Source organism: Leucoraja erinacea, chromosome 2 (genome assembly GCF_028641065.1).
Source record: "Leucoraja erinacea ecotype New England chromosome 2, Leri_hhj_1, whole genome shotgun sequence".
NCBI lineage: Eukaryota > Metazoa > Chordata > Chondrichthyes > Rajiformes > Rajidae > Leucoraja > Leucoraja erinaceus.
In genome coordinates, this window is record NC_073378.1 from 6,290,880 (window position 1) to 6,309,676 (window position 18,797).

Below are 18,797 nucleotides of genomic sequence, written 5' to 3' on the forward strand. Positions count from 1 at the left end.
GATACTTTTCAGAATGGCAAGCAGTGACTAGTGGGGTGCTCCAAAGCTCGGTGCTGGGACCCCAGTTATTTACAATATACATCAACGATTTAGACGTGGGAATTAAATGTGACATTTCCAAGTTTGTGGATGACACAAAGCTGGGTGGTAGTGTGAGCTGCGAGGAGGATGCTATGAGGCTGCCGGGTGACTTGGATAGGTTGGGTGAGTGGGTAGATGCATGGCAGATACAGTATAATGTGGATAAATGTGAGGTTATCCAATTTGGTGGCAAGAACAGGAAGGCAGATTAATGATAATCTGAATGGTGTCAGATTCGAAAAGGGGAGGTGCAACGAGACCTGGGTGTGCTTGTACATCGTCACTGAAAGTAGGCATGCAGGTACAGCAGGCAGTGAAGAATGCTAATAGCATGTTGGCATTCATTGTGAGAGGATTTGAGTTTTGGAGCAAGGAGGTCCTACTGCAGTTGTACAGGGCCCTGGTGAGACAGCACCTGGAGTATTGTTGCAATTTTGTTCTCTTAATTTGAGGAAGGACATTATTATTATTATTGAGTGCAGCGTAGGTTCACCAGGTTAATTCACGGGATGGCAGGACTGACATATGATGAAAGAATAGGTCGACTGGGCTTGTATTCACTGGAATTTAGAAGGATGAGAGGGGATTTTATGGAAACATATAACATTCTTAAAGGATGGACAGGCTAGATGCAGGAAAAATGTTCTCGATGTTGGGGGAGTCCAGAACCAGGGGTCACAGTTTAAGAATAAGAGGTAGGCCATTTAGGACTATGAGGAAAAATATCTTCACCCATAGAGTTGTGAATCTGTGGAATTCTCTGCCACAGAGGCAGTGGATGTCAATTCACTGGATGTTTTCAAGAGAGAGTTAGATTTAGTTCTTATGGCTAAAGGAAGTGTGGGTTCAAAAAGGTTAATTCCCGGGATGGCGGGACTGTCATATGCTGAGAGAATGGAGTGGCTGGGCTTGTATACTCTGGAATTTAGAAGGATGAGAGGAATCTTATTGAAACATATAAGATTGTTAAGGGTTTGGACACCCTAGAGGCAGGAAACATTTTCCCGATGTCGGGGGAGTCCAGAACCAGAGGCCACAGTTCAAGAATAAGGGGTAAGCCATTTAGAACAGAGATGAGGAAACACTTTTTCATACAGAGAGTGGTGAGTCTGTGGAATTCTCTGCCTCAGAGGGTGGTGGAGGCCGGTTCTCTGGATACTTTCAAGAGAGCTAGGTAGGGCTCTTAAAGATAGCAGAGTCAGGGGATATGGGGAGAAGGCAGGAACGGGGTACTGATTGGGGATGATCAACCATGATCACATTGAATTGGCGGTGCTGGCTCGAAGGGCTGAATGGCCTAATCCTGCACCTATTGTCTATTAAATGAGTGATGATTCGGTTTGAGACCCTTCTTCAGACTGTCCTGTCCCGCTGAGTTGCTCAAGCATTCAATGTGTATTTACAATAACCTAACAATCTTTGAATTTTTTTTCACTGCCAGCTAAATGCAGTTTTCCACGGCCTCCAGTATTTGTGCAATGAATTAACTGAAATTGAAACCAGTTATTGAATTACAGACAGTTAGTTTAATTTCGGTAGTGGGGAAACTGCTAGAATCAGTTATTAAAGATGGGATAGCAGCACATTTGGAAAGTGGTGAAATCATTGGACAAAGTCAGCATGGATTTATGAAAGGTAAATCATGTCTGACGAATCTTATAGAATTTTTCGAGGATGTAACTAGTAGCGTGGATAGGGGAGAACCAGTGGATGTGGTGTATCTGGACTTTCAGAAGGCTTTCGACAAGGTTCCACATAAGAGATTAGTATACAAACTTAAAGCACACGGTATTGGGGGTTCAGTATTGATGTGGATAGAGAACTGGCTGGCAGACAGGAAGCAAAGAGTAGGAGTAAACGGTTCCTGTTCACAATGGCAGGCAGTGACTAGTGGGGTACCGCAAGGCTCAGTGCTGGGACCCCAGCTATTTACAATATATATTAATGATCTGGATGAGGGAATTGAAGGCAATATCTCCAAGTTTGCGGATGACACTAAGCTGGGGGGCAGTGTTAGCTGTGAGGAGGATGCTAGGAGACTGCAAGGTGACTTGGATAGGCTGGGTGAGTGGGCAAATGCATGGCAGATGCAGTATAATGTGGATAAATGTGAGGTTATCCACTTTGGTGGCAAAAACAGAAAAGTAGACTCTATCTGAATGGTGGCCGATTAGGAAAGGGGGAGATGCAACGAGACCTGGGTGTCATGGTACACCATTCATTAAAAGTAGGCATGCAGATGCGGCAGGCAGTGAAGAAGGCGAATGGTATGTTAGCATTCATAGCAAAAGGATTTGAGTATAGGAGCAGGGAGGTTCTACTGCAGTTGTACAGGGTCTTGGTGAGATCACACCTGGAGTATTGTGTACAGTTTTGGTCTCCTAATCTGAGGAAGGACATTCTTGCCATAGAGGGAGTGCAGATAAGGTTCACCAGACTGATTCCTGGGATGTCAGGACTTTCATATGAAGAAAGACTGGATAGACTCGGTTTGTACTCGCTAGAATTTAGAAGATTGAGGGGGGGATCTTATAGAAACTTACTAAATTCTTAAGGGGTTGGACAGGCTAGATGCAGGAAGATTGTTCCCGATGTTGGGGAAGTCCAGAACAAGGGGGTCACAGTTTAGGAATAAGGGGGAAATCTTTTAGGACTGAGATGAGGAAAACATTTTTCACACAGACAGAGAGTGGTGAATCTGTGGAATTATCTGCCACAGAAGGTCGTTGAGGCCAGTTCATTGGCTATATTTAAGAGGGAGTTAGATGTGGCCCTTGGGGCTAAAGGGATCAGGGGGTATGGAGAGAAGGCAGGTACGGGATACCGAGTTGGATGATCAGCCATGATCATATTGAAGGTTACACAGAAAAGCTGGAGAAACTCAGCGGGTGCAGCAGCATCTATGGAGCGAAGGAAATAGGCAACGTTTCGGGCCGAAACCCTTCTTCAGACTGATCGGGGGTGGGGGTGGGTGGGGACAAGAAAGGGAAAAGGATGTCGGTACAGGCTCGAAGGGCCGAATGGCCTACTCCTGCACCTATTTTCTATGTTTTCTATGAAAACAATAACATTAAAAAAAAAAAAATCGTATCATTGTTCTTTCTACAAACAGTTATTCTCAACCACGCTGGACTCCAAGCCGAATAGAAAGGTTGGCCATCTGGTTGCACCACTTGGCTGCGCTGGCTGGGTGCCGGTTTCAGAGTCAGCAGCGTGAACTGCTGCCTAAAGGTCACATTTTATCCCGAGGCCAACAGATTCGCTGAGTGTCAGACGCTGGGAGCGACACTCACTCGCGGATCGGGACCGCTTGATGCGTGCCACAAACAACAAAAGGAGCCTCATGAGCTGAGCACAGATGCAGCGGGTGCATGTGCTCCAGAGTGAGAGGTGCTACACGTGTTTTTATTGGCGAACCCGGGTTTGAAGTTGGCGCTGGAGTTGGAGACTGTACCGTGAGGAGGGAGGGAGGTCAGCGTTGGTTTTTGCTCTCCCTTCAAGGGCTGAGAATCCGCCGATGAACAGGAACACCGGCGCTCACAGGCAGACGGGCTACGGACAAGGAGGGACAAGGAGGCACAAGGGCCCGTCATGTCTCAGTCCCAGAGGTTTTTGGTCACCACTGTTCGCAGCCAGATAGACGGGCATGTAATTGATGAGATGCAGAATAAGGACAGTAACGGCACCAGTGCTACACAGGAGGAAAGCTCAGTGCCCATACTCGAGTACCTCAGGGAGCCAAATAGATACGGTAAGAAGCCAACACGTGAACCGCTGAACGGAAAGAAAAACCTGCTGCACTTTCCCCATTGTGCAAGCAGCGGAGCTGATTCCGGTCCTAGAGTGCTCTCTTCTAAAAGCTAATGTGGAAACGGGAAGTTTGGGGTGCTATTTGTATTTTAAAGCAGCTTAAACTCTGGTTTGCACGATAGCGTTGGGCTTGCGAAAGTCTGTTTGAATACACTCCACTTGCAAACAAATATTGGAAGCCGCGGTAATGAGTGGAGATCAATCCTCCAGTAAAATATTGGTTAACGTTGCGAGACCTAGAATATTTAGTTTATCGTGTGTTTCACATTGTGGTTCATTGGCAATTCCATTTATCCGACGCCCCTGTGAATTCGCCCATTGTTCATTTTGTGTTTGTCTCTGTATTGACATCGGCACCAGGTCGCCAGAGGATATTTCCCAATAAATTAAAGCTCTTTTGTCTCCCTGCCACTCTGTTCCAAACCTTTCCCCGCTACCTCGGCTGACTGCATTGGTCCTAATTTTATTATTCCTGGTGTTTTCATTAATGTTCTGGTATTAGCAAGAGTTTGTTTGTGAATTTGGGCTAAAAGTGAGAAAGGAAACCGCACCATTTTGAATTGTCAGAATTATACTTTTAAGGATTTGCTAATTTGCGTTTGTAAACTTTTTTGTTGTTGTATACGAGTTGATATAAGTTATTACAATTATTGTGTACGTCCTTTTAAAACTCGCACTGTTTTAATGTGTGGCAATGTTTTCTGGAGTTAAAAAAAACAAACTGCTGGAGGAACTCAGCGGGTCTTGCAGCATCTATAGTGAAAATGAAAAACGCGACGTTTCAGGTGGGAATGTTTCTACAGATTGGAGTAGGGAGAGAGATTGAAAAGATTGGCGATAGTGGGGCAAAGTGAGGTGAGTGATTGTCGGATACAGGTGGGAGGAGGGCAATTCGCAGATGGGTGAAGTAAGTGACAAAGGCTGGAGGTGAAAAGGAGACAAGGTGTTAAATGTAAATGGTTGAGCTGTGGACATGTATGGATTTCAAGGCATTTGACAAGGTTCTGAATAGTAGGCTGCTCTGGGAGGTTGGATCTCATGGGATCCAAGGAGAGCTAGCTGACTGGATAGAAAATTAACTTTGTGGAAGGAAGCAGAGGTAGGTTGTTTATTGAATTGGAGGTCTGTGATTAATGATGTGCCTCAGGGATCGGTGCCGGGCCCTGTTTGGCATCTATAATCAATGATTTGGAATGACGTACAAGGCATGATTCCTTTGCTCTACAGATGTTGCCTCACCCGCTGAGTTTCTCCAGCATTGTTGTCTACCCACAAGGCATGATTAGTAAGTTTCCTGATGACACTAAACTGCACTAACATGAGTTAATGTTGTAGATAGCAAAGATGGTTGTCAATAATTGCAGCTGGCTCATGATTGTTCCCGATGTTGAGGAAGTCCAGAACAAGGGGTCACAGTTTAAGGATAAGGGGGAAATCTTTTAGGACCGAGATGAGGAAAACATTTATTCACACAGAGAGTGGTGAATCTCTGGAATTCTCTGCCACAGAAGGTAGTTGAGGCCAGTTCATTGGCTATATTTAAGAGGGAGTTAGATGTGGCCTTTGTGGCTAAAGGGATCAGGGGGTATGGAGAGAAGGCAGGTACGGGATACTGAGTTGGATAATCAGCCATGATCATATTGAATGGCGGTGCAGGCTCGAAGGGCCGAATGGCCTACTACTGCACCTATTTTCTATGTTTCTATGATCAGGTGGGCTGAGGAATGGTTGATGGGATTTAATACTGAGAAGGACGAGGTGTTGCATTTTGTGAAGTCTAACCAGGGCAGCAATTTCGAAGTAACTAGCAGGGCTCTGGAGATTATTGTAGAGGGATCTAGGGGTGCAGGTGAATGGTTCTTTGAAAGTGGCATCACAGGTGGATAGGGTGGTCTAAAAGGCTTTGGGCTTCATTAGTCAGTGTTTTGAAATGGGGAGGCCATGTTTTACAGTTGTACAGGACATTGATGCCACATTTAGAGGGTTGTGTTCAATTTTGGTCATCCTGTTATAGGATGTTGTTCTGGACAGGGTGCAGAGAAGATTTGAGGATGTTGCCAGCACCCAATGGCCTGAGATATAGAGAGAGGTTGGGCAGGCTAAGGCTTTATTCCTTTGAGAAGTCCCAGATGAATGGAAAATTGCCAATATTACCCTGCTGCGAATGATATGAACATAGGTGGAAGGGCAGGTAGTGTAGAGAAAGCAGGGACTCTGCAGAAGGACTTGGACAGGTTGGGAGAGTGGGCAGGAAAGTGCAGATGGAATATCCTGTAGCAAAGTGTGGAGTCATGCATTTTGGTAGTAGGAATAAAGGTGTAGACTATTTTCTAAATGGGGAGAAAATGTAGAAATCGGAGGTACAAAGGGACTTGGGAATGCTAGTGCAGTATTCCCAAAAAGTTAATAGACAATAGGTGCAGGAGCAAGCCATTTGGCCCAGCACCGCCATTCAATGTGATCATGGCTGATCATCCACAATCAGCACCTCATTCCTGCCTTCTCCCCATATCCCCTGACTCTGCTACTTTTAAGAGCCCTATCTAGCTCTCTCTTGAAAGCATCCAGAGAACCTGCCTCCACCTGAGGCAGAGAATTCCACAGACTTGCCACTCTCTGTGAGGAAAAAGTGTTTCCTCGTCTTCGTTAAAAATGGCTTACTCCTTATTCTTAAGCTGTGGCCCCTGGTTCTGGTCTCCCCCAACATCGGAAACATTTTTCCTGCCTCTAGCGTGTCCAAACCTTAACAATCTTATATGTTTCAATGAGATATCCTCTCATCCTTCTATACTCCAGAGTGTACAAGCCCAGCTGCTCCATTCTATGAGCATATGACAGTCCCGCCATCCTGGGAATTAACCGTGTAAATCTACGCTGCACTCCCTCAATAGCAAGAATGTCCTTCCTCAAATTAGGGGACCAAAACTGCACACAATACTCCAGGTGTGGTCTCACTAGAGCTCTGTACAAATGCAGAAGGACCTCTTTGCTCCTATATTCGATTCCTCTTGTTATAAAGGCCAACATGCCATTCGCTTTCTTCACTGCCTGCTGTACCTGCATGCTTACTTTCATAGGCTGATGTGCAAGGACCCCCCAGATCCCGTTGTACTTCCCCTTTTCCCAACTTGACGCCATTTAGATAGTAATCTGCCTTCCTGTTTTTGCTACCAATGTGGATAACCTCACATTTATCCGCATTAAACTTCATCTGCCATGCATCTGCCCACTCCTCCAACCTGTCCAAGTCACCCTGCATTCTCATAGCAAGTCGAATCGGTAGTAGAGAAAGCAAACTCAATGCTAGGATTTATTTCAAGAGGGCTTGTTTTTCAAAAACAGGGATGTAATGCTGAGGCTCCATAAGGCGCGGGTACAACCACATTTGGAATATTGTGAAATTTTGGGCAACATATCTCAGGAAGAATGTGCTGGCTCTGGAGAGTGTCCAGAGGAGGTTTACAAGAATGATGCCAGGACTCGCTGGAGTTTAGAAGAATTACCTCAGAAGACCCCTTTAGGGCGTAGGGCGACAGATAGCACAATGGGCTAAGAGTTCGGCTGGCGACCGGAAGGTAGCCGGTTCAAATCCCGCTTGGAGTGCATACTGTCGTTGTGTCCTTGGGCAAGACAATTCACCCACCTTTGCCTGTGTGTAATGGAATGTAATTACGGCGGCAGGCGCGGGCACACAGCGACGCCCTGTGTCTCCCTTTCAAGGGAGATGCTAAAAATGCATTTCGTTGTCTCTGTACTGTACACTGACAATGACAATTAATTGAATCATTTCATTTCATTTCATTTCATTTCATTTCATTTTTTTTTAGAAGAGGGACTTCATTGAAACATACAGAATAATGAAATGCTTGTATAGAGTGGATGTGCAAAGGATGTTTCCTCTAGTGGGAGAGTCTAGGACTCTAGGTTATACTCAGAATTAGAGGTTATTTCAGTAAGGAGATGAGGGGAAGGCAGAGAGATAGATAGATTATTGATTAGTACAGGTGTCAGAAATTAAGGGGAGTAGGCATTATTGAAGTGTGCTTATGCAAAAGGAGGGAGAGATAGATCAGCCATGATTGAATAGCGGAGTAGACGATAGATCAGCCTAATTCTAGTTCTATCACTTATGAGCTCACGATGTTTAAAAAACATTTGAACAGGTACATGGATAGGATAGGTTTGGCGGGATATGGTCCAAAAGGTGGGACTAGTGTTGATGGGGCATATCAGTAAACATGGACAAGTTGGGCCGAAGGGCCTGTTTCAACGCTGTATGACTTATTTTGAGGTAGTTCAGATAAGTACCACTACAACATTTAGACAGGTACATGCATAGGAAATGTTTTGAGGGAAATGGGCCAAACACTGGCAGATGGGACAACTGTAGATGGGGCATCTTGCTTGACATGGGCAATTTGGGCCAAGGTGCGCTTGTATCTGTGCTATATGGCTCCATCACTAAATTTGGGGGGAGGAATATGGGTGGAATGGAACAGGTGAGGGGAAAGAAGGGCAGTAAAAGGAAATGTGGGACTTGGGGATGGGAGATGCATATTATCTAAATGGTGGCCGATTGGGAAAGGGGGAGATGCAACGAGACCTGGGTGTCATGGTACACCAGTCATTGAAGGTAGGCATGCAGGTGCAGCAGGCAGTAAAGAAAGCGAATGGTATGTTAGCTTTCATTGCAAAAGGATTTGAGTATAGGAGCAGAGAGGTTCTACTGCAGTTGTACAGGGTCTTGGTGAGACCACACCTGGAGTATTGCGTACAGTTTTGGTCTCCAAATCTGAGGAAAGACATTATTGCCATAGAGGGAGTGCAGAGACGGTTCACCAGACTGATTCCTGGGATGTCAGGACTGTCTTATGAAGAAAGACTGGATAGACTTGGTTTATACTCTCTAGAATTTAGAAGATTGAGAGGGGATCTTATAGAAACTTACAAAATTCTTAAGGGGTTGGACAGGCTAGATGCAGGAAGATTGTTTCCGATGTTAGGGAAGTCCAGGACAAGGGGTCACAGCTTAAGGATAAAGGGGAAATCCTTTAAAACCGAGATGAGAAGAACTTTTTTTTCACGCAGAGAGTGGTGAATCTCTGGAACTCTCTGCCACAGAGGGTAGTTGAGGCCAGTTCATTGGCTATATTTAAGAGGGAGTTAGATGTGGCCCTTGTGGCTAAGGGGATCAGGGGGTATGGAGAGAAGGCAGGTACGGGATACTGAGTTGGATGATCAGCCATGATCATATTGAATGACGGTGCAGGCTCGAAGGGCCGAATGGCCTACTCCTGCACCTAATTTCTATGTTTCTATGAGCATATGGATGAGGGGAAAGGCGAAGGGGAACATGTGCCTGCCGGGGTGGGGATAGGGGAAAGAGAGATTGGAGGGGGGTGTCTGAATTTCAGCATCTGCACCTGTATTGTCTCGTGTCGCAGTGTTAATTCTGTGTTGTCATTGAAGTGTGCTCACTGCATTGTTTTGAGAAATGTACCAAGTATTTTTGTTTGGTTGAAACATGGTGCATTTGGTATTCTGTGGGGAGTTTCAGTATGGTAATGTGCTAAATAATGTAGTTACTGTCTAAAATACTGCCGCAGAGGGGAGTCGAGGCCAGTTCATTGGCTATATTTAAGAAGGAGTTAGATGTGGCCCTTGTGGCTAAGGGGATCAGAGGGTATGGAGAGAAGGCAGGTACGGGATACTGAGTTGGATGATCATATTGAATGGCGGTGCAGGCTCGAAGGGCCGAATGGCCTACTCCTGCACCTAATTTCTATGTTTCTAAATCCCAAAATGTGTAATTGCATAATAGGATGAAAGTAACAAAGAAAACATTCAGCTAGCAAATAGTATCTTCAATTTTTAAACATTTGTTTTCTATATCAGTGATCCACTGCGGTTTACATTTCAGACCATATAGTTTATTGTCCTGTCTTTATTGTGGAACTCTTTTTGTAATTAGTAGGTGTGGCCGTTTCAATCAGTGCAACATCCACTTTGGCTTATGATGTCAATTAAACTCGACAGCTGTTGTGCATTCTAAAACTGAATGCTTTGCTACATTTGTTAAATATAATTCTTAATTATAGGGTAAAATTAATTTTAATTTGTGACTGAGAGGAGTTAAGTTAGTTTTCAAAGTTGCAATCCCTCTCCACTTCCTGATGTAAGAGCAGTCTGTAAATGTACCGGATGCACCGGACAAGTGCCTGGTTATGTGTTTGTCAATGGTTCACAACACAAACCTATAATCATGGATACATTCCAGTCTGGCCTTGCTTCTTTTATTCTCTTATCATAGTTTAAGCCACCCACATCCCCTTCAACCTCCGCATCTTATCTCTAATTTTAATTAAACCTGACCTGCTAACATGGCTGCATTTGTTTTATAATATTAGTTGTTTAAATGCATGCAGCAAAAATAGAAATACAGCAAGATTTGTGTAGTATGTCAAGGGAAAAGGACCTCTGGTTGCATTCCCAATCAATACAGTAAATAACCATGGGACATTTTAGATTTTTAAGTGCCAAGGTGCACTGCTGTTTGTTTATGCATCAGTTTCTAAAATCACCAGTACCAAAGCTGGCAATGTAAAGGCAAATATTTTCTTTGTTCATGTTCACAAGGATTATCTTTCAGATGAGTTATTAAATCAAGGCTCCATCTGCGTAAAGAAAAGCCCCATGATATTATTTCAAATAATTGCAGGGTGGTTATCCGTCACAGCTAATATTTATATCGTGACTAACATCAACAAATTCAATTTATTTGAGAAGTGTCTAATTGCTTATGGTGGGATCTTGGAGTGCAGAAGACCGTTGCTGTGGTTTCTTTGTTCCAGGAAGAAACGTCTTGGTGATAAAGTCCTTTGTGATGGACAAGTCCTTGTGAAAGGAAAAAGTCATCTGTTTTCTTGTTTGGAATATTAGTTTATGATAGCTTCCATTACCATAACTAAATTGTTATTCCATTACCATAACTAAATTCCATTACCATAACTAAATTGTCAACAACTAAGTTACAGAGATAGGTTGAATAAGTTAGGTCTTTATTCTCTGGAGCGCAGAAAGTTAAGGGGGGGACTTGATAGAGGTCTTTAAAATGATGAGAGGGATAGACAGAGTTGATGTGGACAAGCTTTTCCCTTTGAGAATAGGGAAGATTCAAACAAGAGGACATGACTTCAGAATTAAGGGACAGAAGTTTAGGGGTAATATAAGGGGGAACTTCTTTACTCAGAGAGTGGTAGCAGTGTGGAATGAGCTTCCAGTGGAAGTGGTGGAGGCAGGTTCATTGGTATCATTTAAAAATAAATTGGATAGGCATATGGATGAGAAAGGAATGGAGGGTTATGGTGTGAGTGCAGGCAGGTGGGACTAAGGGGAAAAAAAATTGTTCGGCACGGACTTGTAGGGCCGAGATGGCCTGTTTCCGTGCTGTAATTCTTATATGGTCTTATATTGTACAAAAGATTTTTAATTTGGTTGTCACATTTATTAATTGTGTAAGTGGTCCACGGATGGAAGGTTTGACATCTACTCCTTGGTTAGATAGATTTTTGGGTACTTGAGAAAGTATAGGTGTGCGTGAGGTAAAAGCCACCCTGTTTCATTTGTAATTTTTCTTCAGAATTATTTTGAAAGTATACACAAACCCAGTTATAAAGGAACACGTCTAAGAACAAGCTCCTCTTACTATTACTATAGGTGGTACGTTGTACATGTCATTTAGAATGCTCAGATTTTTTTATAAGCAGTGATGTTGTAAACTGGTGGATTGTGTCTTGAACTGTAAATTGTAACTTATACAATCACTTTATAAATATCGTAAGATGTATAAACGTTACAGATCCTTTAGTTTGCGTATTTTGGCCTGCATTTTCTCGGCTTTCACTATGGAGTGGAAATACACTCAATTTCCACAGTGGTGTATTGCATTGTCTTTGGGATAAACAAGGTCACTAGAAATCTTCAATTTATAAAACTTCTGACCATTGAGCAGTTTAACTGGCAAGCTTAATAAATTGGGAAAGCTATATGCTGCAAGATAGGAATCATCAGTCTGAAGAAGGGTTTCGGCCCGAAACGTCGCCTATTTTCTTCGCTTCATAGATGCTGCTGCGCCCGCTGAGTTTCTCCAGCAATTTTGTGTACCTAGGAACCCTACTATGCACTTTGTCAAGTACTTCGGTGTAAACTTACTGTCTGAACAACTACCCCACCAAACCTCCAGTGTTGTGTGGCAGAACATGAGGTTTTAAGGGACAGAAGTTTAGGGGTAATATGAGGGGGAACTTCTTTACTCAGAGAGTGGTAGCGGTGTGGAATGATCTTCCAGTGGAAGTGGTGGAGGCAGGTTCATTGGTATCATTTAAAAATAAATTGGATAAGCATATGGATGAGAAGGGAATGGAGGGTTATGGTATGAGTGCAGGCAGGTGGGACTAAGGGAAAAAAAGTTGTTCGGCACGGACTTGTAGGGCCGAGATGGCCTGTTTCCGTGCTGTAATTGTTATATGGTTAACATGTGGATGGAGCCTGGCTCAATTGATCTGAGTGTTGAAGGCAAAGCCAACATTTTATTGCTCATCTTCAATTGCCCTGAGAAGGTGGTGATGAGCGACCTTCTCAAACTAATTTGGAGATTCTCCACAATGCATGGGAGTTCCGAGATTTAGACTTGGTGATAATGAAAGAATGGTGAACTTTTCAAGTCGGAAGGGTGTGTGACTTGAAGCGTATAATGCTGGAGGCACATTGCAGACAAGTTACACCAGAGGGGAATGCTCAGGATAGATAATGCAATGCCATTGAGTAAGATAATTGGTCCCACATAAAAACATAGAGAATGGCTTCTAGCTATCTCTGCCATTCTGTGATCGTAAATCACCAAGCAAGGATATTGGTCCAGCTCTGGGTCAGGAGTAAACTGTATAGTTTATATAGATCCCATCTCACTCAGAAATGGCTTGAGTGACCCAGGATTCTAAAACTCATCCTCCTGTACCATCCCTTCAGGCACTCATTCATCTGACCTATTCTTCTATTCTTATACTGACTCGCTTGTGAAATTGCAAACATTCAGAGATTACAACCTTATGATGTCCTGTTCTTTAAATAGCTGCATAGCTTCCTAACCTCATCCCTTCTACTACATGTAGAGTCATACAGTGTGGAAACAGGCCCTTCAGCCCAACTCGCCCACACCGGCCGACAATGTCCCAGCTACACTAGTCCCACTTGCATGCGCTTGGTCCATATCCTTCCAAACCTGTCCTATCCATGTACCTGTCTAACTGTTTCTTAAATGATGAGATCGTCCCAGCCTCAACTACCTCCTCTGGCAGCTTGTTCCATACACTTACCGCCCTTTGCATGAAAAAGTTAACCCTCGGATTCGTATTAAATCTTTTCCCCTTCACCTTGAACCTATGTCCTCTGGTCCTCGATTCCCCTACTCTGGGCAAAATACTTTGTGCATCTACCTGATCTATTCCTCTCATGATTTTGTATACCTCTAAGATCTCCCCTCATCCTCCATGGAATGGAGACCCAGCCTAGTCAACCTCTCCCTATAGCTCACACTATTTAGTCCTGGCAACATCCTTTTAAATCTTTTCTGAACCCTTTCAAGCTTGACAATATCTTTCCAAAAACTGCTGCCCAGAACTGAACACAATATTCTAAATGCACTCACCAACGTTTTATACAGCTGCAACATGACCTCCCAACTTCTATACTCGATACTCTGACTGATGAAGGCCAAAGTGTCAAATGCCTTTTTGACCACCTTTATTTATGTACAACTCGACCTTCAAGGAACCATGTACCTGTACTCCTAGATCCCTCTGCTCTACAACACTACCCAGAGGCCTACCATTTATTATGTAGGTCCTGCCCTTGTTTGATGTCCCAAAATGCAACACCTCACACTTCTCTGTATTAAATTGCATCAACCATTCCTCCGCCCACCTGGCCAATCGATTCAGATCCTGCTGCAATCATCTTCACTATCTGCAAAACCACTCACTTTTTGTATCATTAGCAAAATTGCTAATCTTACCCTGGATGTTCTCATCCAAATCATTGATGCAGATGACAAACAGTAACGGGCCCAGCACCGAACCCTGAGGCACACCACTAGTCACAGGCCTCCAGTCTGAGAAGCAACCTTCCACCATTACCTTCCATGGAGCCAATTTGCTATCCATTCAGTTATCTCTCCTTGGATCCCATGCGATCTAACCTTCCAGAGGAGCCTACCATGCATAACCTTGTCAAACGCCTTACTGAAGCCCATGGACAAAACATCGACAGCTCTGCCCTCATCAACCTTTTGGTCATGTCTTCAAAGAAATCAATCGGGTTTGTGAGATACGACCTCCCACGTACACAACTATGCTGACTATCCCTAACCAACCCTTGCCCATCCAAATGCCTGTATATCCTATCCCTCGGAATACTCGCCAGTAAGTTACTTACTACAGATGCTAAGCTCACCGGCCTATAGTTCCCAGCATTTTCCCTGCAGCCCTTCTTGCTACATACATGTATCATGACCTTTGGCTGTTTGCCCTTCCTTTTCAAAATGTCCAACCGCTGCTCCAAAACATCCTTGACCCCAGTACCACGAGGTAACATACCAAACAGGCGTCTTTTTTGTAACCAAAAGTAATTTTAATCTACAATTGACAAAAATGCACACACAAATACAAACAAACCCACCACCATAAATACAAAATAAACAAATGTTCTTGAATATTAAACAACTATTTCCCCACCTTTATTGAGGATACCCCTTGCTGTGCCCAGCGCTCCCGGAAACCCCCCAAGGTGCTCACAGACAGCACATAGTCCCTCTCTTAAACCACCCGGGCGCAGCAGCTGGCTCCAGTGTTCACCACAATATTTAACCTGTCCCTGGCCAAGTCCGTGGTCCCTACCTGCTTCAAGAGATTCTCTATTGTCCCAGTCCCTAAGAATGCCCCTCTAGCCTGCTTGAATATCTACCGACCGGTGGCCCTCACCTCAGTGGGGATGAAATGCTTCGAGAGGCTGCTCAAGGACAACATCTGCACCTTCCTCCCAATGGTTTCCGCTGCAGTTCGTATACTGTCCAAACTGATCTCCCAGTTTTTGCACACCACTCCTCTCTTACCTTGACAGCCAGAAGGGGGGGCTATGTGAGGCTACTGTTCATTGATTTCAATTCAGCTTTCAACACCATAGCCCCCACCAGACTTGCTGATAAGCTGCTGGAACTGGGACTGAATAATTCTCTGTGTGCTCCTGGACTTTTTGACCACCAGGCCCCAGGTGGTCAAGATGAGTAGACACGGGGGCTGAGACTCTCCCGTGAGGGGCTGTGGTGCTCCCGTTGGAGCAGCCCATCCCGAGGGTGGAACGGCGCTCACGTCGGAGCGGCCCAGCTCAAGGGAGGTACGGCGCTCCCGTCGGAGCGGCCCAGCTGGAGGGAGGAACGGCACTCGCGTGAGGGCGATCTGGCTCGGGGCTGGGACGGTGCTCCGGTGGCTGGAACGGCGTTCTGGCGGCTATGACCTGAGTCCTGGGTTCAGCCGCGGGCCGGCGGCTGCGTCTGCTGGACTGGAGGGCGGCAGCTTCGACCACCCCGGGCCGCGGTGTTTGAACCGGCCCGTTGCGGGGTTCGGTGAGCCGCGGGACTGGTTGTACCATCGCCCGGTGGGGAATCGCCTCAGCGCAGAGGGAGAAGAGGAAGGGAAGAGACTGCAGCCCTAAGAATTTTGCCTCCACCACAGTGAGGAGGTACTTGGAGGACTCACTGTGGTGGATGTTAATTTGTGTTTATTGTTGTTTATTATTGTATGATTGTATGTATGACTGCAGGCACAAAATTTAGTTCAGACCGTAAGGTCTAAATGACAATAAAGGAATTCAATTCAATCAGTTAGTTGGCTGATGACACAGTGGTGGTGGGCCTGATCTGCGTTAACGATGAGATGGCCTACCTGGAGGAGGTGGCTGACCTGGCATTCTGGTGTCAGGATAACAGCCTCTTGAATGTCACAAAAACTAAGGAGCTGATTGTGGACGTTAAAAGGGCACACCAACCAAGGACGTACACGGCACTGGGGATTAATGGGACGACTGTGTATACGGTGAGCAGCTTTAAATACCTGGGAGTACACGTCACAGAGGATCTGACATGGACAACACACACACAGCCACACTGGTGAGAAAAGCAAGGCAGTGCATTTACCACCACGGGCAGCTGAGGAAATTCAGAGTCTTTCAATCCTTCAACTCGGGCTGTGGAAAGCATCCTGACCGGATACATCTCTATCTGATTTGGCAACAGCTCTGCCCAGGACAGGAAGGCTCTGCGAAGAGTAGTGCATTTGGCCGAACACACCACAGGAACTACACTCCCACCCCCTCCCCTTTGTAGGACCTATACACCAGGTAGTGCAGATCCAGAGCCTACAGGATCATGAAGGACCCCTACCACCCCAGCAACGGACTGTTCCAGCTGCTGTGGTCATGGCAAGCTCCTCTGCTGTCACACAGCAAAAACAGAGTCTGAGACGCAGTTTCTTCCCCCAGGCCATCAGGACTAAACTCTGATCTCACCAGGGCGTAAATATTGTTACGGCTTTTTCAAATGTAAATACTGGTTCTGTTCTGTTGTTTTGCACAATCCCGCAAGCATTGCCACTTTCATTTCACTGTATACCTTGTTTGTGTATGTGACAAATAAAGTTGACTTGATGTAAACCCAGAGAAGCAGTAGGTAGCTGGCTTGGGCCGATCCTCCTTCCGCCTGGTGTCGTGACTCGCAGATGGCCAGCTTGGCTAGGCCTAACCTGGAGTCTCTTTGGTGGCCACAGAGACGCCTTCTTTCCCCCTTCTGTACAGAAATGCCCAACATGCTGCTATAAACTTGGCTCTCCCGTGGGAGGCCACCAACAATATACAGCTCGATATTACTTATTAGAAAAGGTTATAATCTTAGGGAATTCCTTACTCCTTGGTGGTCACCCACCTGCCTCCGTTATGTACCTGCAGAATAAACATCTAATTTAACACACTGGCAACTACATTTTTGCGTTCCAGGTGCTCCAACGAGCTAGGGGCTCGATTCAATCCAGTGGATGCTAGGCGACTGTGGCTGAGCCTGAAAATCATTACGAGCTACAGGCTGAAATCAGGGGTTATCTCTGGCAACAACTGATCCCTACTAGATGAGTTCAATGCCTTTATTTGCCTGATTTGAACAGGCAAACAATATTCCACCCAGGTGTGTTCCTCCATCCCTCAAAGGGTTACAGAGATAGGTTGAATGTTAGGTCTTTATTCTCTGGAGCGCAGAAGGTTAAGGGGGGACTTGATAGAGGTCTTTAAAATGATGAGAGGGATAGACAGAGTTGATGTGGACCAGCTTTTCCCTTTGAGAATAGGGAAGATTCAAACAAGAGGACATGACTTCAGAATTAAGGGACAGAAGTTTAGGGGTGATATGAGGGGGAACTTCTTTACTCAGAGAGTGGTAGCGGTGTGGAATGAGCTTCCAGTGGAAGTGGTGGAGGCAGGTTCGTTGGTATCATTTAAAAATAAATTGGATAGGCATATGGATGAGAGGGAATGGAGGGGTTATGGTATGAGTGCAGGCAGGTGGGACTAAGGGAAAAAAGTTGTTCGGCACGGACTTGTAGGGCCGAGATGGCCTGTTTCCGTGCTGTGATTGTTATATGTTATATGTTACTCCTTGGTGGCAGATATCGGGTATGCTTTTACACGAGTAAACGCTTGGAGAGTGGCCGACCGGGATGGGGGTTCCTGTATAGTTCTGAAATCGTGTGCCAAGCAGCAGGATACAGTCTTCGCTGACCTCGTCGACCTCTCGCTTTATTTGTTTATTTTCCCCATCTGCTTCAAGGAACCCTACACCATTCCAGGCACCAAGAAATGTGAAGTGACCTGAAATATCGACGACTTGCATCCAATAGCTCCAGCAGCAACCAGAATAAAGTGATTTGAAAGACTGGCAAAGGCCCACATCGGTGCCAGTCTTCCGGACCATCAAGAGTCGTGTACAGGCAAAATAGGTCAACAGAGGGTACCGCTTGTCAGGGTGGTAAAGAAAGCTTTTGGTGTGCTGGCCTTTATAAATCAGAGCATTGAGTATAGAAGTTGGGATGTAATGTTAAAATTGTACAAGGCATTGGTGAGGCCAATTCTGGAGTATGGTGTACAATTTTGGTCGCCCAATTATAGGAAGGATGTCAACAAAATAGAGAGAGTACAGAGGAGATTTACTAGAATGTTGCCTGGGTTTCAGCAACTAAGTTACAGAGAAAGGTTGAACAAGTTAGGGCTTTATTCTTTGGAGCGCAGAAGGTTAAGGGGGGACTTGATAGAGGTTTTTAAAATGATGAGAGGGATAGACAGAGTTGACGTGGAAAAGCTTTTCCCACTGAGAGTAGGGAAGATTCAAACAAGGGGACATGACTTGAGAATGAAGGGACTGAAGTTTAGGGGTAACATGAGGGGGAACTTCTTTACTCAGAGAGTGGTAGCTGTGTGGAATGAGCTTCCAGTGAAGGTGGTGGAGGCAGGTTCGTTTTTATCATTTAAAAATAAATTGGATAGTTATATGGATGGGAAGGGAATGGAAGGTTATGGTCTGAGCGCAGGTATATGGGACATGGGGAGAATACGTGTTCGGCATGGACTAGAAGGGTCGAGATGGCCTGTTTCCGTGCTGTAATTGTTATATGGTGTCAGGCCAACATAACCCTCACTGTCAACAAGACAGTAAATTTGTTTGTGGATCTAATGAAGTGAGGTGGGGGGGGGGTGAACATAACCCTTCTTCAACAGTGCTGTTGTAGAGATGGTTGGCAGCTTCAAGTTTCTCG

At 45.1% G+C, this 18,797-nt stretch overlaps 1 protein-coding gene across 2 annotated transcripts in view; it reads left to right on the forward strand.

The window, feature by feature from the left end:
- Positions 1-3,344: 3,344 nt before the first annotated feature.
- LOC129706782 (solute carrier family 12 member 7-like) overlaps positions 3,345-18,797 on the forward strand; it is a 286,498-nt gene continuing 271,045 nt past the window's right edge. The window contains exon 1 of one of the 2 annotated variants that reach the window (XM_055651265.1): positions 3,345-3,832. In XM_055651265.1, the coding sequence (XP_055507240.1) occupies positions 3,673-3,832 (160 nt within the window). In that variant the 5' untranslated portion in view covers positions 3,345-3,672. The remainder of the gene's footprint in view (positions 3,833-18,797) is intronic. The other variant, XM_055651281.1, reaches the window with a different exon arrangement.